The 24,081-nt window shown below is 45.4% G+C and overlaps 1 protein-coding gene across 1 annotated transcript in view; it reads right to left on the bottom strand.

The window, feature by feature from the left end:
* The window catches only part of ARMH3 (armadillo like helical domain containing 3), a 693,715-nt gene that overhangs the window by 503,721 nt on the left and 165,913 nt on the right, over positions 1 to 24,081 (bottom strand). Inside the window, exons 7-9 of the mRNA XM_078643614.1 lie at positions 21,796 to 21,870; positions 4,729 to 4,815; positions 480 to 536 (exon numbers count right to left, since the gene is read on the bottom strand). Coding sequence (XP_078499740.1) covers positions 480 to 536; positions 4,729 to 4,815; positions 21,796 to 21,870 — 219 coding nt within the window. The remainder of the gene's footprint in view (positions 1 to 479; positions 537 to 4,728; positions 4,816 to 21,795; positions 21,871 to 24,081) is intronic.

The raw sequence follows: 24,081 nt of genomic DNA, 5'->3' as shown, positions 1-24,081 counted from the left end.
AGTAGAACAGGCACAAGATTTTGTAATCCTATATTGAACTTAAACTTATTGCGTTCATTGCGCACCAAGCGCTTAGTTTCAGCTTTATTAATTACTGTTCTCTTCTCTTTACAAAATGCCTGATCGATAAAGCAAGTTATGAACACCCACTAGAGTTTTCAAGATTAAAATCGTGCCATACTTAAAAAATATGAACAGCATTTTGCCCCCATTTAGCACTAGGCAACATGTAGTTTATTTTATTTTAATATTTTATTGATATGGTTATCATACGCAAAACCTTTATAACTTTCCTTCGTGCAGAGTACACTAGAAATTAATTATACCCAGAAAGCATCCCTTAAAAAAGCAGACATTAGTTCATATATCGGATTTATGAATTTCACCATTTGAGGCGGCAGGGTCACTTAATTATAGTTATGGCACATATATACAACGTGCACAGTGCAAAAATAAGCAGTTGTCCAGTCAGTACTTACATTGAGTGTTGATTCATCGTCGACGATGGATAGTTTCACGATATAAGGATTCACAGACTGTAAAGTTAGCAGAAATACAGAATTTTTACTAGACCGCCTTCATGCCACAGTAGTAAATCAAGAAGCGCAAGGGGCACGAGTCACTTTCACACACCACTCAACAAATATCTAATACCACCTGTTTTTATTTCAGGTTTGGGGTAAATTAATTGTTGAAAAAACCCCATCAAATCAGATATATTATACAGGAACACAAAGAAAAGATTGATTATTCTTTTAAAGTAATAATCTTCAAGAAAATCATTTGTTTTCCCAAAGGTTTGCAACTAAACATCTGTTTAGCTATTTATATTTGAATAATGAGGCCTTCAATAGGGATTACGAAATGCAGCCTGTATATTTCCATGGTTCAGAATGCATATTTGTTGATTAGTTCAGTTTATAGAGTAGGACCATTCCTTTTAGGGATGACCTAATATGACCATAACATAGTGGGTGGGTGAAATATAGTCTACACTGACCACTGCCATCGTTCCTTCTCCTTTCAGGCTTCCGAAATCTGAAACTCTCTACCCCATGATTTGAGAGCTGCACAGTCTGAGAAACTCTTGAGAAGCAAACTGAAAACCTGGCTTTTCCGCTCTTCTTGATTACTACTCTGGATGTCCTGTATGTTTGACTCATTATAATCTGTTCTCTCTCTGGCGGTTCCTGGTCTTAGCGCGGATTCTGTGTAACAAGGCGCTTTATAAACAAATATATTATAAATAAATATTCATGTACTTGAAATGTTCGGACAACGTACGCCCTTCCTGGTGGGTCGGGGTGCGAAGGCGGACACCACCACCACAATATTGCATGCAACAAATCCCCAGAACAGATGACTCTCGAGCCCACTAATCCAAGTAAGGTGTTTATTTTGGCAGAAAACTATGTGTCTCAAACACAGCTCTGGTCTTGATCATATGTTAAGCGCACCGGAGTGGACAGATGTTCCAGCGAACAACCACTACTCCTAGTACCATAGTCATGTAGGGACCACAGTAACCCCAGCCTTCTTTTTTCATTTTTTAATGACTTTATTCCTTACATGTTTTAGGAAAACAATGGTTCTGGTGTGGCCAAAAGGTCCAATCGTGAGTGACCCTGTGGGAGGCATTATGTTTAGGGTTGAAGGTGTAGGTTAATTTTATAGGGAGCGGTAAGTAATATACAGAGGGACATGTAGGTCAGTTTATGACTGTTATTTATTTACAAAACAATAGTATTCAGGCGCTCACACAAGTAAGTGACAATAAGCGTTACGTGAAACGTGAGGGTGATATTAAAATAAAGATCTGAAAGGGCTGTGTCCTATCTCCACACAAAGGATTGATTACATGGAGCCAGGGCAGGAGGGGAGAACCACTGTGCACTTCAAAGCTTTCTGTAAAGTCTACCCATCTACAAAGGCACCACTGGGTATAAGTACTGGACCCCTGGCACTACCAAATCAGTATACTTCTGGACCTGTGACTACTCTGCTAGAGCTAGGAAAAAACTGCTGTGCTACTCAAATGGCTGTCACTCTGCTGGCTGCTGCCTTGATGTGCTCTTCCCTTGCTGAGCTGCCCTGCTGCCTGCTGTTCTCCGGCCTGGGTGAGAAGGACTGGGCCTGCATTCCTTGAACGCAGAGTGACTCTAAGGGCTTGCTGGCTTGTCTCCTGTACTAAGTCTCAGGGATATCAAAGACTTCAACTACCAGCACCTGGATTCTACAAGCTGTGAGTCTGCCCTACCAAGTGGTACAACTCCAATCCTGGGCCCTTGGAAATGAGGCTTACGGTGCTTCTTCATTCACAACTTGAGCATCCTCATTGGAACCAGCACATCTTCACATTTGCGTGAGTCGGAATCTGTGCATCCTGGTCGTTCCATGGAGCTGACTAGGTGCATCATCCTCGGAAACAGCGCATCGTCTTTAGCACTGATGCATCGCTTAGTGCAGGAGCAGCAGCCGCGCATTGCATCCCCAACCAGTGCTCGCACTTGTAACCGACACATTGCCGCAGTTGCGTGGAGAAAATCAACACATCTTGTCCACAGCATTGCTCGATACAGAGGCATCACGTCTGCTGCACCACGCATCCTCATTGACGAATCCCAGATGAAGGTACTTTGGTTCAGCAAGCTCAAGTGGGTCCCTGTATTCGAACTGCGGTCCATTGTGGTCAGTCTTCACTTTTGACTTTGGCCTGGTCTAGAGCGACCAGATAACTAATTTAAGCGCTTATTGCTTTTAAGGGCTATTTTGACATTTATTCTTTAAAAATTCATATCTCGACTTCTACATAGTATAGTGGATTTTTGTCATTTAGGTCTTGTTTTATTTATAAAATCTAAATGTATTTTTCTAACCTGATGTGAAGTGTTTTTGAGGGGTTTTCCTCTGTTACTGTTTGAAGAGTTGCACAAATACTTTACACGTTGCCGCTTAAATTAAGCCGGACTGCTCTGTGCCAAGCTAACAGAGGGTGAGTACAGATTAATTTAGATTGTTTTGTGACCTACCCTGACTAGGATTGTGGTTCTTGCTTGAACAGGGTACATACCTCTAACTAGAAACCCAATTTCTACCAATTAACATATACTTATACACAAACCTAACATTATGTCAATTAAAACCATTAACAAATTGCTTACCATTGATCTAAAGTACCATGATATAAAGGTTTAAAAAAACAACACTGGATGTACTTAACTGCAATGTACACATTCTGATGTTCAAATTCTCACCTAACAATTACCTAGAACGGTGCAATATGCCCAAAGGGTTCTGGACGTAATCTGCAGATACATGGTTGGAAAAACCCTGTGCAGCACAGACTCAGCTGAACAAAGGCAACGGAATTTGGGGATGCAGCTAAGGCTTTAAAGTGAGTATCTTAAGAGGAGAGGATTCCTAATGAGTGGTCAAACTAAGGGGTGCAAAACACAATTAGGTTACAACATAAAATCTCACAGGAAAGATTTTGCATTATCCCTGGATAATGAAAGCAGAACAGGTATGATGGTGTGATTTTCCAACACTCTGACAACCTGTACGTTCACACAGACATACAGAAGGACCTGACGAACACATACCACTGGCAGGTATGTGACAAAAGTGAGTCCAGAAATCCAAGTCTAAAATTGGATAAATTCAACTACTTCCATAAAAAATACAGACCTCCTGGCATTATACTTATTGTAAACAGGAATAAATTAGACGAGTGTTCAAGTAATCTACCATCATATGGTAAGGGGATGTGATATTTGCAATAGTGACACAACAGGTAGAAGCAATCTCTGGGAGAAGTTGTTTGCATAAGCCCTAAAAAATACATTTATCAACTTGGCCTGGTATGCCAAAAGAAAAACAGCACTCAAATGGAAGTCTCTAAAGCAAGAAGCAATAGTGCGGGTATACTACGTGAAATCACTGGCTATGGTATATTCTGATGTTACAATTAGAGGGTACCAAGAATATAATCAATCACTGAATGGATAAACATTTTAAATTATCTTCTTTACCCACCTAAATGGTATTTAGGGAGGTGATCAAAAACCTATAAAACGGTAAGATGATATGATGTAGCACTTACAAAAATGTAATTTAGGTATCAATCTCAGTTTTATTAGTGGAAGAAACAAGTGATGGATAAACATTTGATAATGAAGATGTTATTCACCACAGACTGATTTGACAGAAATTCAGCCAATAAAATATGCATTATATTAGCAATAACTATTTACTTGATGAATACATAACAAAGCTGCTTCTCTCAACAGGAAGTAGGAAATAATGATGCAACAGTAGAGCTGTGATGGAATCCTCTTACTAAAGACTTTCAATAGATCCCATTAATCAAATGAATGGTCAAACCCTAAAGGAAGGGTAGAGCTTTATAAATGTATTACAATTCCAACAATTCTAGCCGTTAAAGACATTTTAGAACGATTATACTCAATTGCATTAATTAATGGTAGGATCATAATTGCATTTCCTACACCTCTATGATGTATTAAATTGTTCCTATATATGGACTTGAGCATTGTAAAAAGTTCTTAAAGGTAGGCCAGTTAAGAAGATGAAAACGGAGGACAGACACCAAACTTGATTTAACTTCTTAAAAATCAACAGTAGAATACACTGCAATCCCAGATTCTTTGGTCCTTATTGGACTGCCAATAAAATATCAAAATGTAAAAACTTCCACAAAGCACTTACTTCATACTTTCGATAGTTAACTAGCAAAGCAAGCAGAACAACAGCATCATAGCCATGCTCCCTCCGGCTAAGAGGATTTGATAGAATCTGTGGGGAGAAAGCACAATCAAACTGTAAAACTACTCAATCCTACATATTAGTACAGCTGGCCATTAAGAGTGGAGTAGGCATGCAAATGAAAAACGTACCCGAAAGTTACCATTTGTTAATATTTTTGTGATGTTCATAAGAAAATCCATTTCCCACCACCCTATCCAGCTCAAATCTGACTACATCCACAACACAACACCATTTTAACCTGCTCAGTACCCGGAAACATAGAAGACCTCACTACATTCAGCAATGCATACACACAGGTAACAGGAAAGTGAGACTCCCCCTATTCATCTCTGGTCTTCAGTAATTGCATCCTTAAATGTTACTCAAACAACACAAGCACACACAACACTGGAGAAAGTGTAAACATTCTGGGAGGGAAGTTGAATTTACTATTCTAACTCCAGTATAACACACATTGAGAAAAGTGCCTGCATGGGGGATGGTGGGATCAGATTTACTATTCTTGATGCAGCCTAACAAACACTGAGGAAAGTGCATACATAGCTACATTGGGGTGGGGGAATTTATTACTCTAAAACCAGATTTACAAACACTGGGCAAAGAGCCTACATGGAAAGACAAGATTTTCCATTTAAATCTGGTCCAACAAATTGGCATTTTACGAAATCAAGAGACTTGTTACATTACAAATTACTTGCTGTCCAAGTCGAATTCAATTTAACATTTTGAGTAAAAGGCAACTTTGGAAAGTTAATACTCAGCTGCTTTTCCAGTGGCCATTTGCAGATGCCCTACTGGGAAGAGGTGTGAATGACTTGCATGAAAGTGCCAAATGGAGGCCTGCCATTGGAAAAGGTGTTACATCTTCTAGGCAGGAAGCCCAACAGGACATGAGCCCAAAAGACAAGCTTCAATGGGGAAGTCGCCTTTGAAGGGCAAATGGTGGACACACAGGAAAGGTGGTTCTCTTTTGTTCTGGTAGACAGGTTAGCGGCTAGGACAGAGAGAGGGAGAGGGAAAAAAAGTGGTCAAACCAGTTTTCTAGGATGGGTTACCAAGCTCCACACACTGAGAGAAGGGTTCTGCTATATTGGGCATGGGCACAATATTGCACTCTGGGATAGCTTGATGCCACACATTGCAGGAGGGGACCTGGGAGCCCATTGGCTAGTAGTCACTGCATTCTCCAAAGGAACGTTGGGGCATAAAAATGGCAACACTGGCACCAAGACCTCAGATCACGTCTGTACTGGAGAGAGAACCAAAGAAGAACTGCTCTGCTATTCCTTGGACCTGGGAAAGAGAGACTGCGCCAAAGACTAGACTGAACCTGCTGATTCTGGGCTAGTAAAGAGAGGACTGTGCCTGTGGTACCCTGGTCGAGGAAAAGTCACCCCATGAGCCCCAGACAGAAGAGGTGAATTCCAAGAGTCAGTTGGCTAACGTCCCATTACAGCTCCAGGGCAAGAAAAGCTGAAGAAGCCATCATGGTGAGTAGGGAGCCAAAATTGAATAGACACTGCTAACCACCAAAGCACAGCCCAGCAGACCAAGTTCTGACACTCAAAAGTGTATCCGAGTAAGCAGGACCGAGGAGAGTTGTTGAAGTGCAGTTTGGTTATCCATGACAAACACTAGCTGCAGTTAATGAGAACCGCTGGTTTTGCTGTGAAGAGAGACCAGAAGACCAGTGGCAACTGATATTTGGCTGGGCTTTATTGGATTGTGAGGGACATCAACCTCTGTGGCCAAAGTCACCCCACTGTGTTCATGGACTGAGGTATGGCTCCAAGAAGACCCTGTCGACTAAATTAGCATGCTCAGCATCTTCCCCATCCTGTATCCCTTGCATCAGGACCACTCCATTGATGTCTATGGCAATTGGACCACAGAGCCTGGAATTAGAGTAAATACAGCTCGGACTGCACGGTAACTATCCTGCTAAGACCTATTGGTCCCCTCGGACTTGCTCCCTGCCAGAGTTGGTCATACAAATCAGGCAGAAATATCCGAAAACAACTTTATAAAAAGTTTTCAAAGTAATCGCTAACAACAGGCGTTCCTAATGCTGGTTTGCATTTTGAGTGTGAAGCAGTAATTTACGATTTGCTTAATAAACTAGTTTATAACCCCAGACACCCTCTGGAGGATTTTGGTTGCACTGGTGTCTAAAAATGAGATCTATGTTTATAAATTGTTGTTCAATTTCCTCTGTTTCGAGTACTTCTTATTCAATTGTCTTAAATGCTTTGAACTTGTTCCTTTGTTCAAGTCTGACTGCATGAAACCACTACTACCCAGGGTTGAGCTAAGGTTTTATAAACAAGTCGGACTGAACCCAAGATGGGTTTGTGAGTTTATTACATGGTGAGGTTGCACACACATACACAACATAAAGTAAACTGCATTTCCTCACAGAGACCAACTCCTCTTAGATGGGACTGACCACGATACCATCCGATTCAACATAACGACTCACACGCCCGAACACAGAAGCAAAGACTCACAGCACCAGTGCCATATAGTATTTATATAGCGTGTTGATAAGTCAACATACTACAGTTAGCACATCTATAACCTTCACCCAGCACAAAATACACCAAAATACTCTTAAGCAGTCTCAACACTCTCCTTTGCTCTGCAGCTGACTGCTACATTTCCCTGAAACAATGTGCCTATCTTTTTCTTACCAGAACACAATTTCCACTAATACTGCACTCCATTCGGTGACTCACTCTTACTCAATTCACAAATGTGTTAGTAAATGTCCCCACTCAATCTCATCACTCTACCATGTCTCAACAAAAAATAGACCATCTTCACAATCGATTTCAAACAACTTTTACTGCTCAGCATTTTGAACTCATACGCGCCGCAATACTGTTCACTGTAATAACCATGACCTACGTCGACAAAGAAGACACACTCCTGCCAGATGCACCTCACACTGATTATGATGCTTTTAGTCACTTACCAGAAACAAGAGCAGACCCTCCTCTTTAACAGATCCTTCACCTTCTTCCAGCTCCACCAAATAACTCAACCCCATTCACCTTGGAAAACTATGGGATTACAATCTTTAACCAGTCCAGTCGGCAGCTTTATACTGCTCCCTCCCAGCACTACAGAGACTTTCTTGGAAGACCCTGATGCTCTCCTTATTGCCACATTCTCGAAACACGTATCTGTTTTTCTTTGCCAATAAAGCCTATATTCAACGAACTTCTCTTAGACCACTCACTCACAAACACTTGCTCCATCCAAACTATCTGTCACTCTCCCACTATCATTAGCTTCTCCCCTTTAGATCATTCAGCAGTACACGTCAACAACCATTCCCTTATACCAGAACCCTGTCAACACTACCATCTGGATGAATGACAGTATCGACCATAAAAATATTGAGATACAAAAATATTGAGTATCAACTTTACATACATATATTGTAACATACTAGAATATCATCTACAAAAATATATTGCAACATACTAGAATATCATTTACAAAAAAAGTCTGGACCAAAATATTGACATTATTAGGTACATATGTACATTTAAATATAATGAACATTATTCTAAATTGGTCACTTGTACCAACTTTACATAAATAGAATGTAAGATATCAGAATATTGATTACAATATAGATTACTACAAACTTAGTGGACCAGACTATCAACATTACATAGGTAAGAAGATATATATTTTAAAATGTTTAATTATTTTTAAGACGTTTGCTTAAAAATATATAACATTTAAAATATATGAATATCAAATAAATGTTAAAACATGTAGTTCACCCAAATAGATTTCTCTTAAAATAACTAATATATTGTCAACTCAAATATACAACACTGATAAAATAATTCTTAAATGAAAATATATACGTTCAAAAATAATAAAAACACAATAAAATATATCAAATAAATAATTTTTTTTAAATATATGCGTCTGAAACCATAAATAGACATAGAATATGTATTACTAAAAGGCATAACATAAGTGGAAATCATTTTAAAAACTACAATTAAAAGCTGAAATCCTACAAACATTAGGAAAAATACAAACAGTGTTGGGGTGGACTGAGATTTTCTATTCTAAGTCCAATTTAACAAACATTTGGGGAATTACACATATAAGGGCTAAAATATACAATTCTAACTCAAATTCAACAAACATATGGAAAATGGCATACATCAGGGAGGGTCAGATTTATCATTTCAACTACTAATGTTGGACAAAGTGCAGACATTGAGTAGTGGAATAGGTGGGCTAACATTTACTATGCTAATACCAGTCGGAAAAAGAACAGGGGAAAGAGTAATCATAGAAGAATTCAGATTTTATAGTCTAACTCTAGTCCGACAAACAGTGGGCAGTGTAAACATTCTGGGAGGGGAGTTGAGTTTACTATTTTAACTCCAGTAGAACACACATTGAGAAAAGTGCATGCGTGGGAGATGGTGGGATCAGATTTTCTATTCTGGCTTCAGCCCACAAAAACACTGAGGAATCAGGGTAGAGTGATTTATTAATCTAGAACCAGAGTCATTTGGGGTTTGTTCCTAGTACAAGTTTATCAGAATGCACTGTGAAGAAAGGTTCTTCTAAAGTGAGCACTTGAAGTTCACTGATTCAGCTAAGGGAAGTTATAGCTCCTAAGAAGGCTACTGTCCACGTAAAGAACTGTAGTCCACATGAATGTAGTGGTTCAAATGGAGGACCCATTAGTTTGATAGAACAATATGAAGATTCCAGACAGGTGCTGGGGACAGGAGGGAGAAATAACTCTTTATTCCCTCAACAAAAGCTTTGATAACTGGAATTTTCAACAAAGATGTCTGTTTTGCATGTACGCAGCTAGTGCTTCTCAGCGTAACCTAATAGAGGTATATGCAGGACCTGTCTTTTTTTATGTAGTAGGTTGCAAATAAAATACTGGGAGAGCAACTGGATTTGTTTTGTTAGGCAATAGTGTACAAATCTTATCTTTTTTTAAACATAACATGTCCAAGCGGTAGGCCTACAGGTTTGTTTTAGATTGGTAATACATTCTTGTGGAAGATTTTGGTATCCAAATTCTAGGACCTGTTCACTAGATTGAGTTGTTTGAGGTTGTGGTGTATAACCATGCCTTGCTCCTGAGTTAGATGACATGGCCATATTGGAAATTTTTAGTGTGGCACAACCAACAGATCTAGAACGGTTGTGAACCATGTTGGGGCAATTTAGAATTCGTGTGAGGGATGTTTGTGTGAGCTTCTGAACCAGGTAAGAAATGTGACCGAGAGAAGGAAAACCGTAAGCAAATCTCCCTGACCAGTTGTTCCATAGGGCATTGCCTTTGGATTGAGGGTGAGGAAACCTAGAGGCAAAGCTTTGGCATTTCATGTTATGTTGTGCGGACAAAAGGTCTATCTCTGGGGTACCCGACTGTGGTAAGTATGAGTGGAGTAGTGCATATCAATTTCTCACTTGTGCATCTGTTGTTGCATCCTGCTGAGCATATCCGAGAAATCGTTGTCCACCCCTGGTAGGTATTCTGTAAGGAGATGGATGTTGTGCTGTAAGACCCAAAGCCATATGCTCTTAGCTACCTGCAAGAGCTGTAAGGAGTGCATGCTCCCGTGCTTTTTTAATGTAGTACATGGCTGTCATGTTGTCTGTGTGGACTAGGACAACTTTGTGGTGAATAGGTTGTTGAAATGCTTTGAGAGCAAACTGAATCACAAGAAGCTCTAGGTGACTGATGTGTAGATGTTTCTGCACTGTAGACCACTGTTCACAAACTATAATGTCTAGAATTTGTGCACCCCAACAGTGTATGGATGCATCTGTTATATTGATCACTTGCGGTACAAGGGCTTAGAAGGGCTGACCCTGCAACAGACTGTTGCTGTTCCACCACTGCAGACAGTAGTGGGTCGCTGGCCCTATCAAAACTAGATCTTGTAGGCTTGATACCACTGCGATTGCAAGCATTGTTGTAGAGGGCGTATGCGAGGACATGCTCTTCACTTTTTTGACTGTGATGTGATGATGTGGTAGGAAAAGCGGCAGTGCACATTGCACCTTTTGTACTCTTGATGGACTGTAGCTTTTAAGGAAATGGAGCTTAGCCTAGCGCCTAAGAACAGCTGCATTTGTAAGGATTGCAGATGGGATTTTGTGGCCTTTAGGACGAAACCCAGTTTGCGTAGAATGTTGATTACTTTCTGAGTGTCCTGCAGACAACTATGCTTACTTGCATTCTTGATAAGCAAATCGTTCAAGTAGGGGTACACGTGTGTGCCTCCCCCTTCTGAGATGAGCGGCTACTACTGCCAGGTATTTCGTGAATACTCTTGGTGCAGTGGTTACTCTGAATGGCAACACTTTGAATGGATAATGTGGGCCAATTACTTGAAAACAGAGGTAGCGCTGATGGTCTGGGTGTATTGATATGTGAAAGTTGGAGTCCTTGAGGTCTATGGCTGTCGTGAAGTCTCCTTGCTGTAGTAGAGCAGAATGACATCATGTAGAGTAACCATGCAGAAGTGTTCTGACAGGATGTATCTGTTGCTTGGTCTTAAGTCTAATATAGGCTTTAAGGTGACATATTTCTTCTGAATGAGGAAATACATTGAGTCCACCCCTATTCTCTGGTATTGCTCTATGGCCTCCTTCAGAGGCAGAATTTAAGTCTCCTCTTGTAAGATTGTTAAGTGGTGATGTGACATATCTTCAGTCTGATGTGGGATACTGGGTGTAGTACAGGTGAGTGCTACAAAATATCTTTTTTTCTTATTATTGATAAAACCCACTGATCTGAGGTAATTTGTACCCAATGTGTGTGGTAGTCCTTTAACCATCCCCTCCACTGATGTTAAATGCGTGGGGTGACAGATGGAGTCACTGTTTGGTGTAAGAGGCTCCCTTGGAATGGACCCACGTCCTCGACCCCTGCTGGTATTGCCTCTGTAGTGTGTTTTTTCTGTGGGGGGGTTTGGGGCCCCAAGATTTCTTCTTCGAAAGTCTTTTTGCGTTTTGTTAGTGTGTCCAAAGGTGAAAGAAGTGATTTGATTACCACCCTTCCAGTATTTGGGTTCATGGACAGTCTTTTGCCTGGCATCAAGCTTTTCCTGTAATTTTGTTAAAATAGACTGAACAAGCATTTGTTGTGGTTGTAGTGCCAAGAGTGGTTTATGAACCAAATAATTTGAAGCCAAAGTTGCTTCAGATGCAATGTTCTGTGCCAATGTTGGCTTCAAATGTGAAGGTGTTTTCAGCTCCTTTCGTAGGTTGGAGTCTGAGGGTGCCCTGCATCTTTCTGTGAGATTTCGGTTCCAAAGGCTTGGAAGGCTTTTCCAGCGTTGCTAGTTGTCTTTTCGATACCAGCTCCAAAACGGACTTAAACTTAGGAGCAGTCGATGCCTTCATTTTTTTGGTAACCTTTACAGACTGTTTGAAGGAGGGAAGACTGTCTGTTCCTTTGCCTTATGCCAGATACCTCCATGTCCTGAGGCCATTGGTGTTCAGTGAGCCTGAACTTTAGTTTGGGTATGGGAGGCTTTCTCTACAGTGCCCACGTGTCCCGTCAAAGCGACTGGTTGAGCTTCTAGTTCGTGGTCATAGTCGGACACTTCCCCACTGCTGGCAAGAAGAATGGGGATGTCCATTGGTTTCCCTTGTATTTCTACCTCCTCTTCGAAGTCTCCTTTAGCCTGGAGGTTGCATCTGGTCCCCGAAGATATTGGGCCCGTCTTCTGTTTGGTGCGCCTGCATTGCGCTACGGGCCCAGTGGCGCTCTCTTCATTATCAAAGAGTCTTCTTCGATTGGAAGGCCGGGCACGCATCACACAAGGTTTATTTGTGTTGTGGAGACAGGCAGAAGTTGCAGACTGTATGGTGACCCTGCCTGGAGTACTTTACATAGCAGTTGGGGCAGAAGCTGAAAGGAGTCTTTTCCATCACCGAACAAGTGTCGAGTGGAAGATGATGGCAGTGAAACATTGAAGTGTAAAAGGAGCAGGACCGGGTGGAGAAATCTGCAAAAAACTAGTAGGTCACCGTCTTTTTTGCTAGTCTCCATTGAAAGGTGATGTGTTTTTCACCGAAAGGGCAGGTGAAACCGCGTCAAAGCTTCGATCCCGGAGCTCCAATGAAGACGTCCGAACCCGATGGAGAAAAACAATCTAACAAAGAAGCCTATGATCTTGCAGGGCTGCCCCGAGCCCACGCAGGGGGCCCTCCTAAGAGGGCGGCCCCAATTAGTGCCGCAGGATGGCACACGACCTGTCAGCCTTCCACTGTTTGGGACCCTCGAGGGTCCCCCAGGCATGCATCACTTCCGGGCAGGAAAGGGCGGAGGGAGAGGTACTTATACCTCTCCCGACCACTGAGCACCCTCTTTCTCTTTCTGCCCTGAGGCCGTTTGGTCACCTCCTGGAGCTGTTCTGAGTTGCGCGGTGAGTGTTTCCTCTCCACCCCCTCTGGGACATGGCTGCTAGCCCGGCCGTTGCCGTGGCTGCGGCCGCTTGGTGGGGCAGGACTGCTCCAGGGGCTTGGTGCTCTCCTTATGTGGTCGGGTCCGGGAGCCTTTGTGGTGGAGAGTGCCTTTCACGCACCGCCGTCCCCACGCTTGGCCACGGTGAAATTTGAACCAAGTTGGCTGCCTACCGCCATTGCCTGGTTGGGGCTGGTGGGGAGGGGTCAAGGCGCCCGGTGTGTGACCACCCCCGTAGGTTTGAATAGGGCGGGTCATTAGGTCTAGGAGTCGGATCGCGCTTGTAGCACAGGCCCCCGATATGGAGGTTAGGCTTCTTGTCTCCAGCATGTCCATTTCGGGGGTCCGTGCTGTGATGGGCGGCACAGCAGGAGCATTGTTTGTCGGTGGCACCGTCTGTTACCCACACCCTGGGGCACACCAGTTCGTGCGAAGTATCGAGGGGGGGTCTGGGCGTTTGTTGTCGCGGGGATAGAGGCGGAGCTCTGTCGGGCTGGCACGAGTTTCATGCACTTATTCAGCCCAGTGTTGCGGTGCGGCACGGGGGCTGTTTTCAGCACACTCCAGTAGGGCTGCCCACTGCTGTAGAGGGCCTCCATTTCTTTACGTAAAGGGTGTCCCAGGGTGGGGGCCAGCGGGGCTCGTGGCCGTCCATGTGCTGGCCACGAGCCCCGCTTCAGTGTGGGTACTGTTGTGCAGGTCCGTTACCCACCTGTTGATTTCTGATTCCCGAGTAGGCTGCTTAGGTCCGCTGCAAGTACCCGGGTCCAGGTTCCAGCATGTACAACAGGGCCCTCCCACCTCGACCCCCTCTCACCCCAAGATGGCGGCTTGCAGGAGGGACTGGGGTCTGTGCGGTTGGGGGTTTGGTCAAGTAGGAGGCGGCCGCGCTGGCATGCTCAGCACTTGACTAGCACGGCCGCCTATGTGGGGAAGTTCTCGCAATGCGTGGTCGCCCCGCATTCAAGGCAGTGAGGCCGGGGCCCCGGCTTCCCTTTCCGGGTCAGAGGCGTCTGCCCTAAGCAGCCTTGCACCCCCCCCCCCCGCCCTTCCTCGTGGGCAGGCATCGGGTGCGGGGCACTCACCTGCTGCAGCAGTAGCAGCAGCAGCAGGGCTTTAGCTGCTGGCTGGGGTTGGCGCGGAGGGAGGGTCATATCATCAGGGCAGGCATCTCCCGGTGTTGCCTGGATATTACCTGCGTTCAGTGCGCCGTCAGCCCTGGCCCTCATCGGGACTGCAGCGGTGTAGTATTCTTGATGCAGTCCACCGCCTTCTCTGTGCGTGCCTCTGGGGGTTTCATGCGTGCAGCGGTCTCGTCGGTCCGCTTGCGCAACCGAGGTCTGATGGTTGGGGGAGTGAGGCAGGCTGGGGGAACATGACGCGGGCCGGGTGGTTCTGTGGCCAGTCGGGTGCGCGGGTTCCGCGAGTTTCCCTTCAGTCAGGGGGCACACTCTCAATGCGTTTTTCCTTGAACGAGGGCCTCTTCAGGACAATGACTACGAGTTGGTTTTGACTCCGCCCCAATTATCTTCAGCAAGCAGCAGGTCTCGTGCACTTTGCTGATTGGACTTCAACCATGGGAACGGGTACAAAAGGGATGTGTTGTCTAAATAAGTATAAGCAGCAGCACTTAATGTGATAAGTGGGGGGGCAGTTGTTTTGTGCCTGCACGTGTTCATTACAGTGTTCATGCTGTGCGCTCCTTACCTTTGGGTCGAGCAGGTTGTCTGGGACCGCGGCTGCGGGTTTCTCAGTGGCTGTGCTCACGGCATGTGTGCACAGGCCTAGTTGCAGTTTGCTTGTATTAAGCAAGTTCACTCTTTGCCTGCGTATTGGTCCCGACTCGTGTCACTGGGGCGAGCGGTGTTTGGTCACCGTGGGGCAATGCCGCGTTGTGTTGCTTCCTGCACAAGGTCAGTTACACTTGGATTAGGTTTGGAATTTTGTCCCGTGCCTGAGGGTGCAGTGTTGGGCTGGGCGCATACGGGCGCTCTGGCGCCGTGCGGACCTGAAGGGGCAAATCACCTACTTAACGTGCTTGAAGGTGCAATGTAACGCGTTGGGCAAGGTAGTACCCATATATCTTTCTCCCGTGCCTCTAGGCAATGTATGAGGGTGCACGCTGGCGCACCATTACCGTCTGTGCTCGCGGTCTCTGAGCCGGCACATTAGAAGAGTAGTATTGGCTTTGGGTTTGCGATGCCAGGTTTGCTTGCATTGGGGGCAGGGCCACATAAGTAAGCACCTCCGGGATGGCCACACCCCTGCACACTTCGGGTGCAGCAACTTGGTTCATGACTGCAAGGGGAGGCTTTTCACTTTTAGACCAGCCTCGCGTACGGTTTATTTAGCCCTGAAGCGCACATCCTTTGACAGCCAAGGGTGCTCCTGGTTGTAGGTACGATGGGAACTTTAGCATATATCTGGAGGCAATGACAGAAATAACATTACAAGTCAGCTCACTCTCTGTGCGAGACTCAGCCCTGAGTTTTGGGCTTTGCGTGAGGCGCAAAGGTACGCAGGGCCCCGTCGCCTTCAGCCCCTTAACTAGCTCTCAGTATGAGGGAGAGCAGGTGTAGGAAACATGCATATCCTCAACACGGGCTAGGGCTTATACTACTGCATATTATCAGTGTCCTTGGCCCCCACTGATCCCCGATTACCTTGTGGGTTACGGGGTTCGTGTCTGTCTCATCTATGCTTTGTTTTGACAGGTTCGCTACGAGGAGTTAACACCCGCCGACAAGTCTTCAAGCGACAAGCAGTCCAAAGTCGTAACAGGGTTGTCACGGGAAGAAGGGCACGAGGGCTGAGGTACATCAGGAAACGGAAGGTGGCATATGTCGACTCAGCCGATAAGGCACGGGGACAGGGGCTTTCAATGCATAGGCATTTACCTGCCTGGGGCTGGCAGGGGGTGACCTGTAAAGGGACCGTTCATCATGCTTGTTTTCCTTAAGCAGGTCAGGACTGGACTTGCCACTTGGATCGCCAATTTAACAACCCGCCCTTACCGTCAGCAAATAAAACAGGTAATGGCGGGGGTGGAAACAGGGCTCATAGGGGCATGTGAGAGCATGCAGCAGTCCTAGCGTTGTGGGTCATGGGGACCTCCACCCCTCCTCGGATGAATGCGGGGCTAAGGCCCATGGTGAAGGATCAGGGGGTGGGGAAAGAGCTAACTTAAACTATGCTCCATCTCAGACACAGATTGTGCCGAGGTACACACCGAGCTGCTTCCTTTAAGCATTAGAGCCCACATTTAGGAGAGTAAGTATAGACGTGGGTGGGGCGTGCACATGGGACATCAGGAGGAAATTGGGCATGTGAAGGGATGGGGTGCAAGACTACGGTTGGGGGGTAAGCTAACTGCACTTCTGCTTCATCTCCACCACAGAATACGAGGAGGCACCCATCGACCGCCACCCATCCAAACACGTTAGCTCACTTCCAGGATAGTAAGTTCAGGCGCAGGTTTGAGCGTCAAAGAAGGCACAATGGGGGACCTTGGGAGGGTCTCTTCTCAGGGGTCGGGGTTGTAGCTCACAGCTGTTTTTTCTTCCAGTCCCGTTGCATCTCAGAGGTGTCAATATACATGATTGTGAATGCTGCACGTCTTACCGTGTCAAGACTGCAGGAAGCTATTTAGCAAGCCCCGCACGCAAGGCGAATTTTTGCCTCACATGACCAATAAGCATGGGGCATATGAGGTTTTAATCAGGGGCAACCTGTTAATAGGGGCTAGCTTTTTCGCTCCATCTAGTTAGTCACGGGGTACGCACTTGTTTTGTACCTTGTTTTAACCCACAGGGTGTGAAATTCAAGTCTGAAATTTCGTAAGAGCGGCATTGGCGCACCACTGCGATCTTCAGCAGCAAGTTCACCTTAAATCTGACTGGGTGGTTTTCTGGGGCAATAGGCACCATCAGTTCATTGTCACCACCGGCGCCTCCGAGGGTCTGCCACTGGGTGCCACTGTTTGGCTTGGAGAGAGGACCACCACAACAGGTGCTGAGTAAGTCAAGTCATTGTTGACTATTGCGTTCTGCCCAAGCCATCCTGTTAGCCTTGGGGGCCTGGATGGCCTCTTTTGTCACACTTCGAGTATAAGTTATATAGAGGCTGGTGAGTTCTGTAATTGCATTTGCCAAGTTTGCTGCGCTTCAAGGATAGAGGTTGAATGTCTCCTGACAAGTTCGGCTCGCAATTTTGGTTACTTTGGGTTTGGTGATTACATTATCCTTTAACTTGCGGTCAGAGAAAGTAGATAAGCTGTTTGGATAGAGCAGTGAATGATCTGGGACACTTAGCAGGAAGCCAGCAGACATGAAACACATAGATCGTCATCCGGAAGAGGAAGGCAGAGGTGTCGGTTGTGTTTAGTCAAATGCGCAGGTAGGAAGAGAGCTCCGTGGGTCAAGGCGTGCACTGCAAGGATCTGGGGGTAACCAGCAGGGGTTTGCTTCCTGGGTTGGTGAAGTTGATGAGCTGGGCCAAGTTGTGCTGCTCAGCACTGTGCATAATCTAAAGGCACAATTTTGTATAATAGCACATGCCGTGCATAATCTGTATGTCACAGTTTTTATACTAGCACACTCTTATGCGCAGTTACTATTGGGTTCTGACTCCGCTACTCCTGCACAACATCACATATATGGTATATTCAGGACACATGTTATACGTTCAACCATCACCGATGAGAGGTAACCACACATCTGCAGCGATGCCAATCTTTGCGGGCAAGATGGGCGAGTAGGGATTGCAACATGACACCGCCAGCAGGGAGTGCTGCCAGGCAGCAAAGAGTTGGTGAGCAAATAGGTCTGGCAGTCACCATAGGGATGCCTGCCACCTGGCCACTGCAGGGTGTTTATGGGGGTCACTAAGGACCAAGGAGGGGTCATGGCAAAGTAAACCTGGGCTGTGCCACATGCGGGGGTGGTACCTACATCATTTCACAGGATCACCCCCTGTTGGGTCTATCTAAGGCTATAGTACAGCATCGGTGCTATATTGGACCATCATTAACATCAACAACTGTCACATTGGTAGCAGGAAAGCTTTTGTTTAATTTCACCCGGGATTGGGGCAGGCAATATCAGCGAACTTTGCGACCAGAAACGGAATAGGTAATGCACAATGTGCACTCAGCAGTAAAGCAGTTAAGTTTCAGCAGAATCCGGTTATACCATCGGTATAAACGGAAGGGTGGTCTACACGCAAATAGGCACTTTCTGTCAGCTGGGGCGGGAGTTACCATTCCCAAGAGGGTGCGGTGTGCCCGATAGGCTGATTGGGAGGGGATGGAGCACTATACGGACAATTACAAGTCATAGTTAAGAGGGTGCAGGTACATTACTCAGAAGTTTTCTCCACGTCCCCTGAGCATAGGGATTGCATGCTATCAGTTGCTTCAGTTATGCACATTTTCCTTGGGAGTTGTCAGTTACCATCGGGACTGCGATTTTATGGTCAGGCGGTTGGCAGGCCTTTTAGATGTGGGTCTGTAGCTCAGGCATGTCAAAGTAAGGGTTAAGGGGCTAGAAGCCGGCCCTGGGATTCAAGTTCACAGGCCTGTTTAGCAGCAGAAGTGATAGGACTTGTGTTCAACCTCCTGGTCACAGGTTGAGATCTTGGTAGGTCCACTCAGCATTTCATCCTTCTGTGGTCGATAAATCGAGTACCATGGAGTTGAGTGAGAATAAACACATGTGAATTATCCGATCCTATAGCCTTAGCTGGCAACCGTGCAGGTTGTGGAATTTGTCATCCACCAAGTGGGCTACGGTCCAAAGATTGGGGAAACTCTGGGTTAAAGCACAAATGAGCTACTAAGTATTAAAAAACATTTACCAAGAATACTAGCAGAAGTAGGGGAGGGCAAGGCGTCACGTAGGGTGGTGACTGGCTTATTTCGATGGACATGCTCCAACAAGCGCTATACACTGAGGTGTGAGTTGAGCATCAAACTGGGGACCGGTGAAATAGGGTGGTCTGAAATAACCCCCCGGAAGCTTTGGCAGGAAGCGCATTCAGGGGAATCCACAAACACCTCGCGCAGGAGGGTGAACAGCGCCATGCATATATTCACTGAGAACAGGGGTTTGGTTTGATCTTGTATGGGTTACTGCACACCAAGTCCACAGGGTGTTTATATGCAGAAGGGATACACCTGTCTAAAGGGGGAATGGACCTATTCTTGCTTAATCTGGGGAAGGACTTGGAATCAGCAGGGGGTAGGTAACTAGGTCTCTCGTGGTGGGGGCCCTGGGGTGATGGTGGCCACACCCAGTGCTCTGGCGGAGTTACAGGGCGATCCAGAGGCTATAAGGTACAGTAAGGGTACCCTCTCCAGGAGCACAGTAAGGGTGCGAAAGCCAAAAATCCCCAGGGAGGTCCTCACGTTGGACCCTGGAGGAGCGACGGCACCCCGTTAGTCCTTCGGGCGGGTGTGGACCTGAGCAACCAGGGGTTGCCTGCAACTCTTCACCCCCCTGAGCTGGGAGGGGCGTGAGTAAGGGGTGGACTGGCGGTCCACTGGTGGGAGGGGCTATACCCTCCCCCAAATCAACAAACACCGGTTAGGGAGGGCCACCGGGTAGGTTGGCTCATCAGGAGGGGCTGCCTGCCCTGGGATCGCCCGTAAGATAACCCACCATGTTGGCATATTTGTTATGCAAATAAACATGCAGCAATTTTCTCCACTAAAAAATGTGTTGTGTCCGATTATTTCTCTGAAGTATTGCTGTGGGAGGGATGGGGAGTGTGCCGATATTGACTCTATGAAGGGCTGCCCCGGGCCCACACAGGGGGCTCTTCTAAGAGGGCAGCCCACTTAGTGCCACAGGATGGCACACAACATGTCAGCCTTCTAGTGTTTGGGACCCTCGAGGGTTCCCCAGGCATGCGTCACTTTGGGCAGGAGAGGGCGGGGGGAGAGGTACTTATACCTCTCCCGCCCACTGAGCACCCTCTTTCTCTTGCTGCCCTGACACCGTTTCCCTCCCCACCGCGTACCCGGCGTACAGGCGGGGGGGAGGGTTTTTACTAACTTATTATTTTGTGTTGCAGGCGGAGTTACAGGGCGATCCAGAGTCTGTAAGGTACAGTAAGGGTACCCTCTGCAGGAGCACAGTAAGGGTGCGAAAGCCAAAAATCCCCAGGGAGGTCCTCACGTTGGACCCTGGAGGAGCGACGGCACCCCGTTAGTCCGTCGGGAGGTTGTGGACCTGAGCAACCGGGGGTTCCTTGCAACTCTCCGCTCCCCTGAGCTGGGAGGGGCATGAGTAAGGGGTGGACTGGCGGTCCGCCGGTGGGAGGGGCTATACCCTCCCCCAAATCGACAAACACCGGTTGGCCAGGGCCACCGGGTAGGTTGGCTCATCAGGTGGGCAGGTGGTGAGGGGCTATACCCTCCCCCAAATCGACAAACACCGGTTGGCCAGGGCCACCGGGTAGGTTGGCTCATCAGGTGGGCAGGTGGTGAGGGGCTGCCTGCCCTGGGATCCCCGTAAGATAACCCACCATGTTGGCATATTTGTTATGCAAATAAACCTGCAGCAATTTTCTCCACTAAAAAATGTGTTCTGTCTGATTATTTCTCTGAAGTATTGCTGTGGGAGGGATGGGGAGTGTGCCGATATTGGCACTATGCGCAATACAGGCGATAGAAGCAATCGCTATCTATATACCTTGTGGTTCAAAAGACTTCTTCGAAGAAAAACAAGCTGCAACCGTCAAGCCCAACACTAGATGGCAGGAGTATGTTAAGCATATGTATCTATGGCCAACACATGCTGCGAATATGAATGTTATAGTGGCAAAAAAGAGTAGCTTAATTTGGTCTCTGCATATAATTATTTTAGCACTGATATATGTAGTTGAGTTTTAAAATAATATTTGAAATTGGAGGATAACTATTAACTGTTCTAGTCACCGATTAAATACATTTTTGGCAAGCAAACCCACATTTAAATAACTTCGGGAGAAGGCCTTCGCTTCACATGCTCTTGCCAATCACAATTTAGCTCGTATACGGATCATACCCACATTATACTACCAGTTTTCCTTCCTGTGTAATATAAACGTAGTAAGAGGAGAGGTGTGTCTAAAGGCAAAAGCTAGCTGACAAAACAGTTGCACACAATATTATACCGAAATCTATTTAAAAGATCAGTCGCTCTTAAAAGGAAGGGGCTAGAGTTAGAGAGTTGAACATTAAAATACAAGTGAAATGTACTGTCTAGTCATTGTGAATAATTTGTAACTCGTTGATCTATGAAAGTGTGCACTCTTTGATGTTCAATCAGTTTAAATGGCTGACACTTGCAATTAACTAACAAACAATGTGCACGTAATGTAAGCTTGAAGTTTTAATGGGCACAGGATGTCTCATGCAACCAAGTCGGTGAATTCTGGCCAGTAGGAGGTCTTGTCCTCCAAGCTAAGAGAGTGATGGGAAATAAAAAAAACACTACTCTGCATACTTAATATGACAAATATCACATACAACTAACATTTCCTACCTGTAGTATAGCCTCAAATATGCTATTAATCATAACATACTCCAATATTGTGTTCTGACTGATGTTGTCCGTCACCTGTATAAAGAACAAAACGTCAACATTACTACTTTACAAAACCCCCAAAATGCACTAGGCAAACACTCCAAACAATGGAACAATATTGAAGCGCGTGTGCACACCATGAATGTATGTATTTGCAGTATGCAACTATAACTCAGAGTTATAGCAACACTGAAAGGAATATAACGTTTTAAAATTAAATTACAAAATCATTCTAAAAAATTGACATATATTATCAGCGATAGGGATGCTTCTCAATAAACCACTGTTAACTTTATGGAGGAATAAAAATCATTAAGTCCAGTAGGGCAAATCCCATTATTCTAAATAAACAGTTCTGAAAATGGTGACTGCTACCTGGGATATACCAGCTATAAGAGAACACCTTAAATGTGGCTAATGGTCATTATGTGAAGAAATTGCTAATGCTAAAACGTTTACAACCGGGAATGCTACTCACAGGTTATCTATTATTACACATTATAACACCACTAATGTCCTCTATGCCGTAAAATGTAATTGTGCTTGCTGGTAAGGTGGCCTTGGGTGTGGAGAGTAGTGGTGGTTTGTATTGGAAAGCTGCCAGATGGAGGTCTGACCACATTGCTGGAGTAATCCTATGGATTAGTTCTAAGTTAGTGATGATAGTTCTAGGAATGGGGTATACTAGGTTTATCAAACTACATATTTAGGTCATCAAGGATACATAGGTTGGAGTCTAATGTCCAAAAGTTTGAAACTGTGTCTAGAAATGGGTCTTGGGATGTTCCAATGCTAGGTGGCAGTCAGTTAAGAAGGAGGAAGCTACAGGAGAAAGTTGATGTAGCTTTGCATCAGGTGATGAGGGCATTACAACCTTGAATGGAAATATCCTTAGCTTTGGTGAGATTTATTGTTTCCTTGAATACAACAGCTATTCCGCCTCCTCTTTTGCCTATGCAATTGTGTGAGTTTGATAGCCTGGAGTAACAGTTTTGTGCAATACTGGAGCCATGTCATCCCCAACCATGAAGGGTTATGGGTAACAAGTCAGGTTGTATGTATGTGAGTACGTCAGATGTGGTGCTCGTTTTAGAAAGAGATTGTGCATTAATTTAGGAGGCAGTTTAGAGATTATATTTTAGTGGTTGTGTGAATTTGCTTTCTGAAAGAGTGAGTAGTATACTTTGCTGGAGTAGGTGGATTACTGGTTATGTTATTATCTGTATTGAAAGACCAATAGTGTTTGTCTATTCCATTATGCTAGTTCAACAGGCTTAGAAGGCATTTTGTTGGGTGTGTGTGTGTACAGATGGTGGGGACAGTATGTGTGTAAAGTGTTGGGCTGTGCAGTTATAATTGTGGTAGTCTTATTGTACAATAGACAAAGAGATGCAAAGTTGTGAACAGGGGTGTGTTGTTTATGTTTTTTGTGTATGTTGAGGATGGAAGGAGTATGTGTAAGGTGTGGTGGTGAGCATGTGGTCATGTTTTGAGGCTCTAAATTGTGCAATGGATGAAAGGAGAGTGGATGTTGTGTATTGGAAGAGTTTGTGTTTGGTGTTATAAATGAATTAACAGAATTGATGCAATAGAATTTAGAGTTTCTGCTTCGAACATTGGTTGGGTGAGAGGGCAAGAATGGGGTGGAAGGGAATTGGAACAGCAAAAATAAAGGTCAGGCATAGCCATGCTAAATGATTAGCATGACCCATTTGTCTGACGTAATAGATTGCCACCCTGAGAGGAAATATTGAATACTGCCCCCCTCAGGATGAGTGTGTCCCTAGAGACAAAGTAAAGTGGCTTAATGGATGTTGCCGCAGGGGGAAGCGAGGTGCGGGAGGGGAGTGGGAGGACTGGTGCTCCTGGTGTCCTGCGAGTCGCCTGCAGACCCACGTCCCTGGCCTCAAAAGGACAAGGAAGACTGGTGTAGCCGTTGTCTCGTACGGCAGCTCCATTGAGTAGCTTCTGATTTTTCTCAACTCATGTGGGAACTCTTTGGCAGGGATCAAAAGACACAGAGAGTGTGTTATGGGTCTACTGTCCCTAAAAAGCTGCAGGGAAGAATAGGCATTTTCACCAAAAACCTGAGCTATCAAGGGCATATGCATGAGAAAGGCTTGAACAGCTCCAGAATGTCCTGTTGAGTGCATACATGTGTGGTGACATAACAGACAACTGGTGCCAACAGCCCTTTCCCAGATAATCAGTAGTACCTACGCAAACACAAATCAAATATTTGGC

Source organism: Lissotriton helveticus, chromosome 5_1, assembly GCF_964261635.1.
Source record: "Lissotriton helveticus chromosome 5_1, aLisHel1.1, whole genome shotgun sequence".
Lineage (NCBI taxonomy): Eukaryota > Metazoa > Chordata > Amphibia > Caudata > Salamandridae > Lissotriton > Lissotriton helveticus.
Note: the sequence above shows the minus strand (reverse complement) of the source record. Positions and strands in the feature narration are given on the sequence as shown.